The 18,485-nt window shown below is 38.0% G+C and overlaps 2 protein-coding genes across 3 annotated transcripts; both read right to left on the bottom strand.

The window, feature by feature from the left end:
* Positions 1-9,252: 9,252 nt before the first annotated feature.
* On the bottom strand, positions 9,253-12,787 carry LOC115752053 (pentatricopeptide repeat-containing protein At3g63370, chloroplastic). 2 transcript variants are annotated; one of them, XM_048282935.1, is made up of 2 exons: positions 9,804-12,787; positions 9,253-9,772 (listed from the first exon to the last, which is right to left on the bottom strand). In XM_048282935.1, exon 1 carries the CDS (start codon positions 12,714-12,716, stop codon positions 9,846-9,848), a length of 2,871 nt encoding a protein of 956 aa, XP_048138892.1. In that variant the 5' UTR covers positions 12,717-12,787; the 3' UTR covers positions 9,253-9,772; positions 9,804-9,845. The 2 variants fall into 2 exon arrangements, with proteins under 2 accessions (XP_048138892.1, XP_030545950.1); XM_030690090.2 differs by having other exon boundaries at positions 9,253-11,857; positions 11,939-12,787.
* Positions 12,788-13,529: 742 nt separating this feature from the next.
* LOC115752054 lies at positions 13,530-17,399 on the bottom strand. Its single transcript, XM_048282661.1, has 4 exons — positions 17,112-17,399; positions 16,774-16,916; positions 14,646-14,720; positions 13,530-13,610 (listed from the first exon to the last, which is right to left on the bottom strand). Exons 1-4 carry the CDS (start codon positions 17,167-17,169, stop codon positions 13,530-13,532), a joined length of 357 nt encoding a protein of 118 aa, XP_048138618.1. The 5' UTR covers positions 17,170-17,399.
* Between the last annotated feature and the right edge of the window lie 1,086 nt (positions 17,400-18,485).

Genomic DNA, 18,485 nt, shown 5'->3' with positions numbered 1-18,485 from the left:
GTATTCGGGGTATCATCATTACTGTTGGACTTCATAAAGGGCACTTAAGCTATTATTAAACGAGGTTCGTTTTTACTTTAATTTAATACTTAATTGAGCCGATGAAACTAAAGTGATCACCGTAAAAAAATTTTGTCACTTCTAATATCATTTTTCCCTTTACACGATTGATCATTGGTAGGATCCCGCTCTCGTCATACTTTCTTTGAAGATATTAGCTCTCTTTGTGTAATAGAAACAAAATTCACATTCTAAGAAAACCAAGATTTTTGTGCATACATAACATGTATCCTTGAGACGTGCTTCAACAATGGGATTATTGTTTTTTCTTCTTTTTTGCTATAAATCTAATCTTACGTGACTCTTCCAATCTCGAGAAGTAGAAGCCGTTGAGAATCCGTTTATTTGAAGGAAAACTATTTTCGACCTTTCCAATATTTGGATGACGGAAAACTAAGGCTCTGTTTGGTAGTGATTCCGTTCCCAAAAAATGATTCCGATCAAAATTACTTTTTTTTATTCCGTTCCATGGATGATTTTTTTAGAATCAAAACACGTTTGGTAACTCGTTTAAAATTTTTGTTCCCGGAACAAAACGCGTTTAGTAGCTGCACAAAATTTTCGTTCCCAATTTGTCATTTAAATCAAATAATTATATAATCACATTTGATGACAAAGAATAGGGAAAATAATCAAATAGTGATTATGGAGCAAAAAAAAAAAAAGCAACAAAATTTCCGTTCTCAATTCGTTTGTCGATTTGTCATGAGTATGCGATCGTTTATATTGTTTGAAAAGTAATTCGTATTACATTTACAAAATTTGTTCAAATCATTTGTTTGTTATTATTTCTTGTGACTTTTAGATTGATTACAAAAAAAAAAAAAAAAACTCCTCATTGTGCAACCGCCTATAGTTTTGCACTCTTATAATTATACATCGTACAAGCTTACAAGACCCGCAACTCAACTACATTGATTTTTTTTTTCACCCGACTCGACAAATTTTTTGTGCGGCTCGAAAAATGGAGATTTAGTTCGCGACGCGGAGGGTTGGGTTCAGTCTTTAATATAAAAAAAAAAGATAAAATTTGAAAAAACATAATAGGAAATAAAAAATACAAACTTAATTAGAATAAAAAATAAAATAGCTAAAAATTCGAAAAAAAAAACATGCGTATTAGAGATCCCTTAATATAAAAAATGAATTATATTTAAAAATTTTCTAAAAACTAATTTTTTAAATTTAAATTTAAATTTAAATTTAAATTGAATTTAAAAATAGGCTTAAAATTTTCAAAAAAAAAATAATTTTTTTTAAATGGGAGGGGAAGAATCCGGTGACGAGAAATTTTTTTCAAAATTTTAGCTTTTTTCAATCTTAATTTGTTTTAATTTGTTTTAAATTATTAAATTAAAAATCTAAGTATTTTTTATTTCCCCCATTTCTTAAAATTTTAAATTTTTTACTAAATTTACCTTAAATAAAATTTTTAATTTAAGAAAATTCGTTTTTTGTAATTTTTAAAATTGAATTTTAATTTATTTTAATTTGTGTAAAGTTGAAAATCCACGTGGACTTTTTTTTAAATAATACCATTTTATATTAAAATTTTAATTATAAGTATGAAGGATAAGCCATAAGTATATCGTGTAAAAAAGTGATCCCCAAAAGTGTTCCAAAACACCAGAATCATCTTTTTTTTTTCTTCCGAAAAGTGGTCCAAAAGTGTTCCTGGGACCGGAATCGAAATCATTTTTTTTCCATTACCAAACATGTTTCTGATCCTTTTTTGTTTCGGGAAACAGAAACGGAGGATCAGAATCACCGCCAAACAGAGCCTAATTGATCTATGACGGAACCTTTTTTTATGAACTGATAATAAGAAATTTAGACCGGAATAAAACTACTTTCCCTTCCACGGAATCATTTCCCCCCTTTTCAATTTAGAGAATTCATTTCTTTAACTTTGAACATATACATCTTCTTTGTCCGTAAATGACTTTCCATTGACTGATCGGTTTAAAAAAAAAAAGCACCAAACACATAAGAGTCTAGAAAATTAGTAGTTCGCAGAAAATTCTTTTACTCAAACAAATACACTCTAAGTTTCGTTCCTCTACCAAATAATACCGTTTCGTTTTCGAAGTCCAGTAAGCCAAATATACCTTAGTTGATCTGTGTTTTCATCGTGATCCATTTGAATTACAAATCTCCCCAAAACTAACCTAAGCCAAGAATAAAAGCTTAATAGAGTAGCTTCAATTTTTAGAACCAACTGATTGAAATTGGTTGGAAGAACATTTTTACAAAACTTTGATGGTCCTCAATATAATATTGGTAGACGTTGGTTAAAGCTATGTATGATGTGCAGATGAATATATTAGAGGACGACATTCTCCTAGTACGAATTCTTTTGCTGAAACGAGGCTTGTTACATGCATCCTTCACCCCGCGTGATGATTTTTGTCTGCTATGCATTCAATAATTTCTCGATCTGTGTACTCTAGTAGCTTCTCTCTCTACCCCCTCTCTCTATCTCTCTACAGACAGACATGATAGAGGAGGTCGTCGGCCGCCCAAAAGTCATTAGATGCTTCTTTAATTCACTGTTTCACCAGATGGGTTATGTTTCTTTCTTTTCTTTGCAGCTTTCTCTTTGCCCTATCTCTCTCTACTCTCTACAGAAACCCCTTGTTTTTCTCCCTTCTTGTTCTTGGTCCGTGCCTCTCAAATCCCCCTATAAAGCATGGCAGTTTTACCTCCTCCTTTAGGTCATCACTGGGTCTTCTCTTTCATCTGTCTTCATCTAGTCCTGATGTTCCTTCAAAGGCCTTACTTGATCTGTGTTTCCCCTTCTTTCCCAAGTCTTCATTGAGTCCCCTCTCTCTCTCTCTCTCTCTCTCTCTCTCTCTCTCTCTGCATATTGAGCTCGTTTAGCCTGCTAACGGTTGTTGCCGAGCGCTCTTTCTCCATACAAAGGTTGAGAACTATTTACAGTCCAAACACTCATATGGGTTGCATATGCATGGAAGGTCTTCTTCCGCTGCCCTCCTCTATCTTTGTACCTAAGAGATTAGTATGCACATGTAATTTTCCGGGCTGCATGCGTCAGCCCATTGCGTTAGATACTTCTTTGTTCTTGCATGTCCTGTCCTTTCTTTTGTAGTTGGCTAGCAACTTCAACCCATCTCAGCCCTTGTCTTGTCTATTTTTTAGCATGTTCTTCGGCTTAGTAGGAAGCAAATGAAGAGGGGAGAAAGAAGTCTAGTGATGATCAACAATCTCTCTCTCTCTCTCTCTCTCTCTGTTCTTTCGCATGTCTTGGTTGGCTTCTTGAACAGTTGAGGAGATCACACGTCCGCAAGGGAACGAGTGAAGCTGCCAGCATGATCTAGCTCCGGCTAACTCGAAACTTCAACAGAAAAAAAAAAAAAAAAGAAGAAGCAAGAACAGAAGGAACGGGTTAACCCTAACTAGGTCATGCTGCGACAGCCTCACTTCTTCCCTTTTCTGGGGACCCTATATCATTAAGATTCTGAACATCCCTCACATCACATCCTAAAAGTCCCAAAGTGCCAAAAAGAAAAGTTATGAGAAATCACTGTAAGTATGTTCCTTTTGTTATTCCTTGCGTCTATCTTCCAATGGTTTGTCCCTGCACGGCATGCTTTTATGGCTTCTTTTTCGTTTTCAAGAGCACGCTTGCCTAACCTTTTACTTTCCTCTCATCACTCCTTTATGTTTTTATATACTTGGTTTCAAATCATGATGAGCTTTTTTCTATGCTCATAAATTCTTTTCCCAAGCAGATTGGAGCGTTCTTTAACACATCGTCTCCCAGAGCTTTTGGGAAAGGGTAAGAAGAGGTGCTGTTGACCAATGTGACTCGAGGCTGGAGCAACTTTCTTTTCTTGTTTTTTCGTTGTCCTATGAATGGATATTGATGTGGGGTTGATGATAGGTTTATGGTAAAGATGGTAGAATACGTTTATGGCCAACTTTGTTCATCAGTGATCTGTATCTGAATACTCGTTGTGTGATAATTTACCAAGCTAGATTCGAAATGAGTTTGGATAATTTTGATTCGAGGGTTTGGATGTGAATTTCAAAGGTGATTTACTGTTTGCTTAACTTCATATTTGTAATGAGATAAGATCAAAAGTGTTTTGATCGGGTGAAAGAAATAGGAGTTTTTTCTTCTTTTTCCCACGGGAAAAGTGATTGTGTTAGGTGGAGGATAGGAAGACAGAAAGGGAGGAAATGGTCAAGAACTGATGACAATTATTTTGTGGGAATCATTTTGAACTCGCAACTTATACATCATTCCGGCAAAAACGAACATAAATAAAAAAAGATGATATAGAACTCGCTTTTTTTTTAATGGACCTGACTCTTAGATTTTGTTTGTTTCGGGAAAAAAATAAGTTATTTAAAATATATATTTTTTAAAATGATTATTTGTATGTTTGAAATAATCGATTAATGAATAATGCTTATGTTATTGTTAGCATTTTCTGTCTAAATACTTTTATTGATGATGATTTTTCATTTATTAATTTTAATAAGCTATATAAAGGATTATTTTTAATGAAATTATGTGTCAAATCATTTATTTTTCGCGAAACAAGTGAAGTTTTAATACAGTGAATATGATGATTAAACTATGGAGTGGGTCTGTATTATTTGATTGAATGAAAGGTACAAATATCCGGTATTATTTCAAAAGGTAAGTAAAAAAGGAGGCTCTATTCTTATTAGAGTTCTTCCCCGTTTTATGCTGGAACACAAAATTAGATGTTTTAGCAATTATGAAGAGCAAAGTTGGATTAAGGATTTGATTAGTGGAGACTTGTGAAGGGTAGCACTACCCCGGTTTCAAAGGACTATAATTACATGTTAATAGTTCTGGCTGAATGTATATCCCCTCAACTATGATGAGGTTCAAACCAATCAATTATAAGATCATTAAAGCTTGGGCTTCATAGCATGAGACGCGATTATTAGACTTCAACCTGTTATTGATTGCGGTTGCCTGAGACGTCTCTTGTTATCACGGTAACGTTTCTTTTTGGTCGGAATATCACCGTAACTTATGCTGCAATAGATGGCGGGGTGAGACAATTCTCAACACGAACGAATGCGTTTATACAACTGATTATATCGCAAATTCGCAAACGATGCCCCGAAACTTTGATCTACATGAGTTTCATAGCATAATCGACGAAAATAGGGTGTTTTCCAATAACACGGTTCTGCCACGATTAGAAATCCTAATTAAAAAACAAGTGAATACGAACCGTCGGTCCTCTTTGGAGAGACCAATGTGGGAAGACGTTTCAAGGTGAGTTTCAACCATACACATCTTTACTTGATTTGGAAAAGAAAACCTAGAAATGTCGCAATCTTGAGGGAGACTCCAATTATTTGTAACTAAACATAAGCTGTAATTTGTTTTGCTTACTAAAACGTCGAATATTATCCAAAAAGGAGAATTGCCACAATCAAGCATGAGTTTCTCTAAGGCGAAAAAAAAAAAAGAACGGATTTTGTAATTTGAAAATTAATTTTGGTGTTTGATAGGCTTGTAATCTAGAGATGTCAAATGAGCCGGGCCGGAGACGTGCTTTGCATGGCCCTTTTGCCTTGACGGGCCGGCAATGCATGAGGCCCATGCCATTATTGATTATCCAATAAAAAAGATTTGAAACAAATATATTTAAAACTCATTTTTTCAGCAACTACGTTTTATGAATCATAGTTATAAATATATCAAGGAACCAAAATTACCTAAAAGATATTGTGATCTTTTAGCTTACTTATTTACATAATTTTTTGTAAAATTAAAAATAATTTAATTCCAACCATATTTGAATATAATAGGGTGATGATCACTTCACTTTAATTGTTATTCGAAATAATAGTGTTGTAGTTATTTATGAATGGCAATATTTTTCATTTATCAATTTCGAATTATGGTAATAAAGGAAAGGAAAATGCTTCCTTAACAATACTGTTCACGATTGTACAATCTCAACCATAGATCTACAACTATCATCGAGTCTTTTACATAGTATAGTAAAACCGTCAGGCTAGCAGCTTCCTAAAAAAAACTATGGTTTAACTGCATCCCCTTCATCAAATGGAATAACGGATATCTTTTAGGATTCCCAAGTCATTTCTCCATACAATTCCCATATATCAAAAAAAGGACATAGTCTTGGAATGATCATTCCGGCATAATTCCCTAAATAACCCCATGTTTAGTTCAGTTCAAATGCTACCCCAAACTTTTTTTCATCTAAAAAAACCCTAAACTTTTAAGTCCAAATCCAAATCTCCTTGAAATTTTTTTGTCTAAGAAAAAATCGCCAATTTTTACTCTCATCTTAAATATGCCTTATTAGCCCACTATCCAAAAATCGTCGTTAGCCATCCCTAATTTTCATATCCTATAATGATTTTATTTTGGAGAATTTTTTTATTGGGGTGGATTTGTTATCCACGTGAAAGTATCATGTTGATCCATACCTATCACCCAATTACTTTGTTAATGTTGATTTTTTATCGATGTAAAAATGTCACGTCAACTTGAGACTGGATCATAGGGTAAATTTGAGAAAAAAATTAAAAAAATTTATGATTTTTTTAGACAAAATGAAATCAGGGGCAAATTTGGGATTGTGCCTAAATTTTGATTTTTTTTCTAGATAAAAAAAAAATTCGAGACAGATATAAATTTGAAATTGGACCTAAAGTTAGGAATTTTTTTATTGGTACCCTGTTGCATTCCCACAAAACAACCGTTTCATTCCCGCAAACCAAACGTCGGCGTCACAGAGCACGTAAAGATTCTGTCGCGAGAACCTACACGATGAGTATCCAAAAGGTAAAGCTGTCACCTGTTCATCTACTCCAAGTGGCACATTGTTTGACAGCGTTTGGAAACTACCTAGTTGAAGCCAAATTGGTGAAAATCTTGTCTTTCTTTTTGGGAATATTGAGGATGCTTTTTGCCCTTAGGGAGGGGGGATGATTCCGCATGCGTGGGCATTGGTTCCATTCCCCCAAACCAACAAACCAGATGCAAACACAGCTTCCATCCATAAAAAAAGAAACAAGAAAAAGAAAAAGGCCATGTCCCTGTCCAAATCCCAACAACCTTTCTCAGAATATTGTCTTGTCTCCTTTATATCCTTTCATTTAAGTAGAATTTCTGTAACAACAGCTCTTTCACTTTTATCAGGATGAATCTCAATGCCTTGCTAATTGTCTATTGCATTGGTTCACAGAGCTTTTGACCAGCTGCTGACACCCATCAAGATTCAAATTAGCAGGCTTCTGACAAATGGTATTCCCTCAAATAAAAGAGAAGTGAAAAAAAAAAAAAAAAGATGGAAGATAAAAGAATAACACTCTATGCAACCAACCTAGCATTAAGGGAACAAAGGTTTAGGTTTCACAAGTATCTTCGAGATGCTTGTTGATCATGATTAAGGACGAGAATTTCGAGATCAAGGGCAACAGATCATATCGTGTCGTTGTATTCCTATTGGTTATTCATGTCATTTCTTATTATTACTAAAACATTTCTACTTCGCTTTGAAGTGCTTTTGATAAAAATGGATAAAAAAATTATGTCGATTTTGAAAACACAACGTAGTATGATGTAGTGTCTGGATTCGAGTTTCTTTTAATAAATTATATGGAGACTATAATAGTAATTCAATTACTTGAGACTTATTATAACATCCCGTTAGCTGTTACGGTTCGAAAGAACAACTTGATCGAAAGAAACCAATCTCTAAATGATCGGCGACAAACATGAACGTCATCGACAACCTAGACTTAACAGAAAACACACCAGTGAGAGGGATTGAGCAACTCTAAAGGGGAGCGCTTTCACAAAAATAAAATGGAAAAAAAAAAAGGAATGAAATGCTCATACCTGTAACTCATCACACAATGGACCACTAAAACGACATCTGTGCTCTGCTTTTCATAATCACTCCACAGCTAACCAATTCTTTTCGGGTCCTAAAGTAATCAAACAGCCCTTTTCAGTTAGCACATGTACCTAAAATCACGCCAAAACCTTATCCTTGCCATAGGAAAAAAATGATATATTTATGTCATCAAATGTTCTTCCTGTGCTCATGCATACACTTGCAGAATTGCTTTCTTTATATAGGTTGTCCATCCATCCCTCCTCTGTGTTAATTTCCCTCTCCCAAGAGTTGCAGCCACCGTATCGCCGTTCGGCTTGCCCGTGAACCTCTCACGGTTAAAGCTGCCAGCATGATCCACCCTCGGTCGCGGAGGAAATTCAACTTGAGATTGGATCATGCTGGTTGCTTCAACTGTGGATGGTTTCGCGCTCGGAAAACCGGGATTGGTAAATAAGGACGTCCGTGGTTTCCATTCTTTTGGCGAGTATCCTATGTGATATGTATATTCAGGTTCTTCTTTTCGTGAAAAAACGTACGTATCTTTCAATTGCTTATACATATTTTCACTCTCTGATTTTTGTGCTTGGTTCTGTCTTTTATGTTACAGTGAAAACGGAAGTCGGTGCATAGACAATCTGAAAGACGAAAGGAAGATACTGTATATGCTCGGCACAATTTGAGTATAAGAGGTTGCTGTGTATGCGCCATCCACCTTCTTAAGTACGTAGCAATAATTTGTCATGAAAACTACTGTTTGGATCATTTTCTCTCTCTTTGTTTTTCTTTTGCTAGCCGTAACAGGCCGGAAAGGGTTTGAACGAGATTGAAACATTACTCGCCCGCTGATGGAATATTCGATTCAAAGCGCCGATGGAACTTGCCCACCGGTTGAATCTATCACCGCAGTTCGGCGATACACCTAAATCGAGGCCCGTCCTGTGCAGACTAACCTAGGTTTCCTGCTATCGCTGATAGTAAAACCAAAGGATCAAGTGGCAATGCATGGTTCAAACGTGACAGAATTTCTCATGATCGGAGCCTATCTCAAGATCCCATCTCATGATTGCATCTTAAACTATTCCTTTTCGAGAACTCAGGAGGCAGCTCCAAGAGAGTACGTACTAGGCTAAAGTCTAATTCTGACTACAAAATCAAGGCTTAAATCTTGAGCAGTGTTCGCCCAAAAGAAGAAGAATTGAAACAGAGGACCTTACTGCTGGCCCGAACAGTTAGTTTCTATTTTAATTTGTTGTATTGCCAGCAAGTTGCAACTGAACGTTCCAACTTAGATGCAAATGACCTATTACTGTGAAAACTGCTTCAACCCCGAAACCACAATACAGATTATTGGAAGGTCCATCCACCTAGAATAGCTCGTGATCCATTGCAAAGATGGCATGTTTTGGTTTTGCTTCCGTAGGGACAGGCATTATTTGATGACTTTTTTTCCATGCAACCTCATTCTGTAACCTGAATACCAAGTAATTAATCTGCCATAACAAAGAAATATGGCCATTCAACGGCTTGCCCGCTACCGGTACATCATGGCCTTATCACTCCTTACATGCCGTTTCTTTGGGAGCTCTGATCAACCATATTTCCATCCAAGTGTCATTCTCCCGAAAAAGAACTCAGCAATTCAACTTCAAACAGCCTGTTCATCCTCATGCCCCGATCCCTCTCAAATCCTGCTGAAATATAAAGATAGTGACCTCAACGTTAACTTCCACAATGCACAGTTGGGAGGAGGTAAGACATTTCTTCAGCACTTGAAGCTCAAGTTCTCCTGAGGTGAGCTTCCATCGGAGAATTTCTCCTGCTCAGGAAATGGGGCTGAAGAATGTATTCTGTGAATCGGTATTGTCAGAAGCAATGCAGATTTGTTTCTGTACAATATTACCAAAAGTCTCCGCAAGAGCAGACCCCATGATTAAAATGGTGAAATCTACTAGCATCCCTCACAATGAGTTCTCGTCCAAAGCATTTTGAAACAAGCTTGCAGAAAGTATGACAATCGCCACAAACCCGAAGGTTTTTAGTGACTCTGATAGGGGTTTCTCCAGAACTCTCTAGCAGACTGTAAGCAATGGCAAGCCTTTCACTATGACCATAAAGCATCTGAAGTTTCTCTTCCTCTCCCACATCATGCAAGACAAACCTGGTTTGAGCCACATAACCACCTTCTTGAACTAATTTATCAGTAACTTCAGCTAGCTTTTGATAAATCTTATCCGACTGTGGATGAGACTTATCCCCCGCTACAAATGAATGAATCTTGTTCCCAAGCTCAATCCAGCTGCAGCCTGGAGTTTTCTTAAATCCAATTCCCTTCATTCTCATTCTCATTTCTTTAACATCTTTCCATCGACCATTTGCAGCAAGGATATTGGACACCAGAACATAATTTCCAGGTTTGTCTGGATTTAATTCTAGAAGCTTATGCACTGCAATTTCTCCCAGCTTTTTATCTGAGTGAACTCTACAAGCCCCAAGTAGAGAACACCAAACCTCAGCCGTTGGTTCAATCGGCATGCTTTTGATAAATTCATAAGCTTCATCTAAGCTGTTTCCACGGCCAAGAAGGTCGACCAAACAAGCATAGTGCTCGGACCATGGCTCCAACTGATAATCATGTTGCATACATGTGAAAAATGTTTTACCTTCATTAATCAGCCCAGAATGACTACATGAGTAAAGAATGGCCAAAAACGTGATATGATCAGGGACAAGGTTAGTGTCAATCATTCTTTTGAATAAATCAATGGCCGCCCTTCCACGGCCATGCATTCCGTTTGCATATATCATAGTGGTCCACATGCTTAAATCTTTTCTGTCAATAGACGAAAACACCTTGCATGCATTTTCTAGGTCTCCACAGCGAGCATACATATCTACTAGAGAGGTTGAAACAGACCCTTCCAGGATGAAGCCTCTCCTAATAATTGATCCATGAATTTCCTTCCCTTTCTGCAAGAGAGATAAATCAGTAGCTGCCGAGAGTACACTTACAAGTGCAACATAATCAACTTCAATTCCAGCATCTTTCATTTCAAGAAAAACTTGAAAAGCCTCCTGAGCTAGTCCGTTATGGACATAGCAAGAGATCAGGCTTGTCCAAGATATGACATCCTTGTTTTCAATAAGCTCAAAAGCTTGAGATGCATAATCCGTGTGGCCGCATGCTCCATATGCATCTACAGTTCTATTCTGCAGAACAAGATCAGATAGACCTCTTCTTAGCATGAAACTATGAATTTCTTTCACATGATGAAGAGATTTCGACCCACCACAAGCAAGAAGAGCACTTCCTATCAACATTTTGTCGACATCCATCCCTTCCGTCTGGACCTCCCTGAAACACTTCAGAGCGTCCATATGACAATCATTCTGGGAGTAGCCTGCAATAATTGTTGTCCAAGAGATTATGTCCTTCACAGGCATACAATAAAAAACCCTGCCCATGAGCCGTGCCATACAGCACTTCGCATACATGTCCATAAGCGTATTCCCAACCTGCAGATTGGAATCTAGACCCCTCCGTATGACATAACCATGTCCTGCCCTTCCATGTAACAAATTCGCCAGTCGACCAGATGCCGTAAGAATCCCCATGATAGAAATAGTGTCCGGTTCTTGATTAAAATCCTGCATATCACGGAATAACTGCAATGCCTCACAGTGCAGACCATTCTGTACAAGACCAGAAAGCATTGAATTCCAAGATACAGAATCTCTGTCCACTAAATTAAAGAATACACGAGCAGCTTTATTCATTTCACCACATCTTACATACATAGCAATCAAGGCATTGCCTACGTGTACACCAATCTCATTACCAGATTTTAAGATGGCAGCATGGATCTCCATGCCAAGCTTTTGGTAGTCCAGATTTTGGCAGGCTTGCAAAGCTGAAACCATGGTGTATGTATTCATCACAAGACCATGGTCATTTAGCTCTCTCAAAAGAAGCAATGCCTCAAGGGACCTACCACCGGCTGAATATGCACAAATTATAGAATTCCACAGAGCTAGATCCTCTTTAACATCCGTGCTGTTGAATAGTTGCCTCGCCCCATCAAGATCATTGCACTTCGCATACATCGCGACCAGCGAATTCACAACAAATAAAAGAGAAGCAAACCCACATTTAATAGCAAAGCCATGAATTTCAGCTCCAGAGCATCGATCTCTAAGCATAGCACAAGCTTTCAGCACAGAAGGAAAAGTACGGGAATCAAGAGGCAGACCTGAAAGCCGCATATCTCTGTACAGTTCGAGAGCAGCCGCAGGGTCGTCATCAGCCAGATAAGCTCCAATCATGGCATTCCAGGTATACACCGTTCGTTCACGCATTCTAGCAAATAACTTCTCCGCACTCCGGCATGAGCCGCACCTCCCATACATAAACACAAGCTTAGTACTCAAAAACACCCGAAAGCCGAAATAGCTGGACTTCGCCAAATGGGCATGGACCTGTTGCCCCTCTACAAGAGCCTCCTTAGCGGCACAAAGCTCGAGAATTTGCGAGAAGGCCTCAACTGGGCCAACGTCATCTGCACTTGCGTGGGTTATGAGGCTGCTCAGGGACTTGAAGGATCCCTTAAGGCAGCCTCGCGCGCAGGTTTCTCTGAAAGGAGGAGGCTTTTCAGGTTGTGGACGGACTCTGGGGATCTTCAGAGAACGCTGTGTCTGGGGTTGCCCCAAAAGAGAGCGGCGTGACGAGGTTGACGAGACGTTGAGACAAGTGCTTGGGATCGACGCCAACATGCTCGGGTACGTGCATGGGGTGGAAGAGAAGGCGCTGCGAACAACGAAGCAGGGACGAGCACGGGCTTTCCTGTTCTGCTCAAGACCCAGCAAGCAAAAGTAAGGGGGAGATGAGCGGGAAATTCTTATCTTGGCGGTCCCACACGTTCACAGCGAGAAAATCTCCGGAGCTTGGTTGCATTCCTCAGGTTTGCGGAAAAGCATTTTGATTCTCTCTCCCCTTTTTGAGTTTTGAGGCATGCAGGGACGATTCTGATTAAAAGAAAGTGATTTTAATTAGAATTATTTTTTTTATTCTACTCTTCGGATGATTTTTAAAGAATCAAAACGTGTTTGATAACGGTACAAAATTTCTATTCCCGAAATAGAAATGTTTTTGGTAATTGTACAAAATTTTTATTTCCGAAAATTATTTCTCTTCTCGATTTTTGTCATTTATCAAATAATTATGTAGTTATTTTGTGAAATTTCACCATATATTTCGAATTAAATGAAGATTAATTCACATTGATTCTATTACATAATAAATTGCACATTGCATATAACATTTTTTCGTGTTATTCCGTCTAATTACCGTGTCATAACAAGTCATTTTAATCTTAAAAAGAGAGAGATCATGTTGGGTTAGTGTGTAATTTCATATTAGCTCGGGTCCTCCTAAGCCTATACCAAATCGCAGCGACGAAATATCAAATTCGATCTTAGTGTGATCAGTGACATGTGTATGTAGGGGTGAGCGGATCCAGATTCCGGGTAGATTCCACCTAGAACTTGGAACCTACCCGTTAATATAGGTTCCTCATTTTTCGAAACCTAGAACCTACCATCTATACCCCGGAACCTAGAATCTACCTTGTCACAGGTTCCGAATTCGGTTTCGGGGTACTCTAGAACCTATCAATACAATTCCATTTGCATCAAAATAGAAAAAAGTCTGAACATTTGGACCGAAAACAACCAGAAAGTCTTTCCACAAAAGTTTTACAAGAATATTCTCAATAAGAGTGCTTTGACAGAAATGAACAGAGCTCACTTCAACAAATTACCCGAAATGTTGAGAAGACAAACCATTACTATCACGGGAAAAGAGCTTAAACATAGCATGCTCTGAGACATAATTTCCAATCTCCTACCCGAATGAAGATCAACATTCAAACTTGCAAGACAAAACTAAAACACCCCCACTTGGATGTATTCTGTAATGCCCAAAGGAAACATTCTTTAAACGCATGAAAGAATGCGGCTCGATCTTCTATAGGGGAAACAGAAAGTTTTCTTTCCTCCCAAAGGTTGTGGAACAAGTCAAGGAAAAATTGCTCCCCCTGAATTACATTATGAGGAACAGTCTCCAGGAAAACTAGGAAAGCGGGATAAGAGATCAACCGAGATCCAAAACATCTACTCCGGAGGAAATGCCAAAACCTATTTTAGAATGATTTTCTGAGCGTTCAAAAAAGTCCAACAATCTGGAAATCTTTTTGAAAAGATCAACACCATGTCCCACATCAGTGTATGACAGAAAAGATCTTTTTCTTGAAAGGCACCCAATATTGAGGTTGCTAGAGTTTTCAAATTCCCTTCACTAAAAACATGAGGGACACTTTTCATGAAACTCCTCAATACTGCATATGTTGAAACAACAAACTAAAAGTCCTCTGCTTTTTGTTTCATCCCATTCATAAAATCCCACTAAAAGTCCTAAATCAGCTTAAAATTGAACAACAAAGCAAATCACAAATCATGATGGGATGAAGCAAGCAAAAATTTCCAATTGAAACACCATATGCAAATAGCTTATCACAAGCCTCCCTTTCGATAGCATGAGACCCAAAATCTAACCACTTGAAACCAAACGAAACAACAAACTAATATTAATTTTAAAGTAAAATTACTGTTAACTAAACTGAAACAATTAATAGAAAGCCTCACCTCATATAGCAATTCCACTTCAACCCCATAAGCTTTAATTACCGAGGATAATATCCTCATTAAGACAATCCATATCTATAAAAAAAAAGAGAAGAAATTAAATAGAGCGTTCATTTGAAATATATACAAAGGAATTACAATATATAAACATATAAACATCACTTACCCGACTCAAACTTTTCTACATTCCCAATACACTCTTCAATGTTAATCGGCATACGAACGACTCTTAACCAATCTCGAGTGCAAAGCAAAGCTTCCACAACTTTAGGAGTCAATGAACTCCGAAAGCCATCAAGCACACAACCCGATGTACTAAAAGTCGACTCCGAAGCAACGGTAGTTACGGGAATAGACAAAACATCCCGAGCCATCAAAGATAGAATTTTATATTTTGAGCCGGTAGTCTTCCACAACATTATAAGATCATGATCAAGCTCAGATTTGTTGCCATCGTGCGCTTTTTTCTTTGGGAGAATATACGTTTTTTGCCAAACTTGGATGTCATATTTGATGTTAGCTTCATTACCAACGGAATTGGAACTACTACCACTAGTACTTAAACGTTGGCCACCACGGTTTTGTTTGCTTGAGGCAAACGATTGCTCATAAAATTCATACAACTGCTCTAATGCAATCTTCGCCTTATCATACATCTCATTGATTCCCAATTCATCATCATAAATTTGTCGATAACAGAAACTCACACAATTCAACTTCTTTGTAGGATCCAACACAATGGCAATCAATACCAGCATATTCACCTTATCTAAATTCCCATAATATTTGTCAAATTTATCTTTTATTGTCTTTCACATAGGTCCAAGCTGGGATCCAAAGAATCCGCTACATCTTTCAAATATTTGTACAAAACAGCTATCCCCTCGAAATAACCATTTGAAGTAATATATGAACTCCCCAATATCACTTTGGTGGCTTTATAGAATTGTTCTAGAAAATCATAAAGACTAATAGCATTTTTCCAATCATCATTTTTAGAAAGATCATGGTTAAGTTTATCTACGAAAGATAAATCCTCTTCTTCCATCCTTTCAAAGGCTTTTTTGAACTTTATGGTGGTGTTTAATATGAGGTAAGTGGAGTTCCATCGAGTGGCGACGTCACGACAAACAGAACCTTTGTAAATGATCATTTCACTCTCAATGCAAGATTGAAATGTTTTGACTCTCAAGCGAGAGCTCCTCACATATTTAATCACGTTTCGGACACATTCAATAGAAACAGCTTCCTTAGATAAGCCATTTCTCACAATCAAGTTCAATATATGAGCAGTGAACCTCATGTGCAAGACTTTGCCATCCGAGATCAATGACCATTCTTTTGAAAGTTTATCCTTCAAATAACCAATTGCAACATCATTCAAACTAGCATTATCTACAGTAATTGGGGACACCTTTTTTTATATTCCCCACTCGTAGATGCATTTCTCTACCATTTTCCCAATCTGTCTACCCCTATGACTATGCATCACCACAAAATTGATGATCCTCTTATGCAACTTCCAATTTTCATCGATAAAATGTGCAGTGAGACACAAATAATTCATGTTTTGAATGGAAGTCCATGTATTAGTGGTGAGTGCGATCTTCGAATTATACTTACTAAAGTAAGTCTTCAAGCAAGTTTTTTCACTAAAATATAACTTTATGCAATCTCTAGCCACTGTAAATCCTGATGTATGCTTGAAGAGAGGTTGTAACTCACTGATATACTCACGAAATGCAACACGCTCAACCAACGAAAAGGGTTGTTCATCAACTATGATGAACTGAGCAAGCTTTTACCTACAACGATCTTGATCAAACGTCCAAGTCAATAAGACACTACTAGTACCAGGATCTCCCCCTACCTTGCCATATACGTTGGCATTACATGGTGCAAAGAATTTCTGCCTCTTATCTACATTGCGAGGAAACTTCTTGCATGTTGCCAAATGCTTCTTCATTAAAGAAGTACCATTAGAAACAATGTACTTTAACCGAACCCCACTTTGCATGCACCTCACGTTATTTTCTTTTCCAGTCTCCTCATTTATAATTTTCACAAAATGATCCTAGACATCAGACATACTTTTCTTATCACGAGAAGGAAGATCAGCACCAAGTACCTTGTTTGTCGCACTCGCACCCATGGTCGGGGATGGCTCTTTTCCACCTTCATTGCTCGAAAATCCCAATTCGGTGTCCAGAGTTATCTCCTCAAGTCCCTCCACCTCCATTGACATGTTATCTTGATACATTAACTTCACACCTACAACCAAATAGTGTAATAAAGTTAGAAAGAGAAATATAAAGTTAGAAACCAGGAAGCCTAAACAGCATTTTCACATAGACGTATAAGAAGACGTGCCCAAGTCTCCATAAGCAACTCCAAGACTTTGGAATGAAAGCTGAAGAAGCAATAGAGCAGAAAATTTCTTCTCTCTCTACATGTTTCATAGCCCACCAGCCTCCTCATTCATGGGCTGATCAAGCTTCTGATCCAAAACCCACATACTTCCCATGTTATCACTCTCTTCATCAATTTCAGCTCCTGAATCTATGTCTAAAATCGATTTCACACAATCAATTTTGCCTCTTTCCACTCCAATCACCTCTTCAAATACACGGGCAATTATGGCACCAACCAAATCCAAGTATCTCAAACTAAAAACCAGGCCAACTGGAATCTAGAAGCTCGATTAATCACACAAGTTTAATGCTAGAATTGAATCGGCAAACACATGCAAATAAATCTAGTGTGCCGTCAAATGTCGAGTGGAGCTCGTGCTCGAGTACGAACTACTTCGGTCATCTACTCGAGTCCAAGGCTTGTCAATACAAAGCTGTACAAGATCACGGGACTAAACGAGACTAATTGAGCTACTGTTGTTTTCTTCTGAAGCACTTAAGAGTTGCAAGAATAGGGAAAAAAGAAGCCGTCAAATTGATTGTGTAAAAAGCAAAATCAATCCACAAATCAACGAACCTTGAGTGCCGTTGAGGGATGGCCATCCGATGTCGCCGAGGGATGGCCGTCGAGCGTCGTTGAGGGATGGCCGTCGGGCATCATTGAGGGATGGCCGTTCGACGAGGCAATGGATGTGAGGGAAGGACTGTCATTGAAGGGCCAGAGAGGGAGCACAGCCCGATGGACGGTGAAGCCGTCGGGCGTGCTGCATTGGGAGGTTTAAAGGGATTTGAAAAATGTCTCACTCAAGAGAGGAAGAGACTGTCGGGCGTGCTGCGTTGAGGAAGAAGTGAGAATAGAAAGTAAAAGTAGAAACATTGAAACAAAAAGTAGGAATTAGGAAATTAAGGTTTTAAAAAATACGGTTCTGGTTCTAGTTCCGGTTCCTGTTACGTTCCCTATGGAACCGTGAATCGAAACCGGAACAGGCGGTTCTTCAAAATGCAAAGCTGAGAACTAGACCCCGGCACATCATAATTGGGAACCGGACATGAATTGGCGGTTCGGCTCTCCGGTTCTCGGTTCTACCCCGGAACCATGCTTACCCCTATGTGTATGTGTTTATGCAAATAGAGTTGCCACCAGTTTTTTAGGAAGGTACACTAGAAACCTTATAACGGTTAGGAGAAACCGTTTGATTCCATGCAACCAGAGAAATCTAGGGTCCGGGAACTTGGTTATGTCGGTGTTTCCACCGATGCCATTTCGACACCAAAATTGAGTGTTTTCTAAACGTGTTTCATACAAATTTTCAATTCATTTTTAAACCTATGAGGTAAGCCAATGTTAAGTGTTCACACCAGTTTTTTTTGTCTTTCTTCAAATTTTCTAAAACTAGACTAAGTCTAAAGTACCTAAATCTAGACAAAT

The sequence above is a fragment of the Rhodamnia argentea genome, chromosome 7 (genome assembly GCF_020921035.1).
Source record: "Rhodamnia argentea isolate NSW1041297 chromosome 7, ASM2092103v1, whole genome shotgun sequence".
Lineage (NCBI taxonomy): Eukaryota > Viridiplantae > Streptophyta > Magnoliopsida > Myrtales > Myrtaceae > Rhodamnia > Rhodamnia argentea.
Note: the sequence above shows the minus strand (reverse complement) of the source record. Positions and strands in the feature narration are given on the sequence as shown.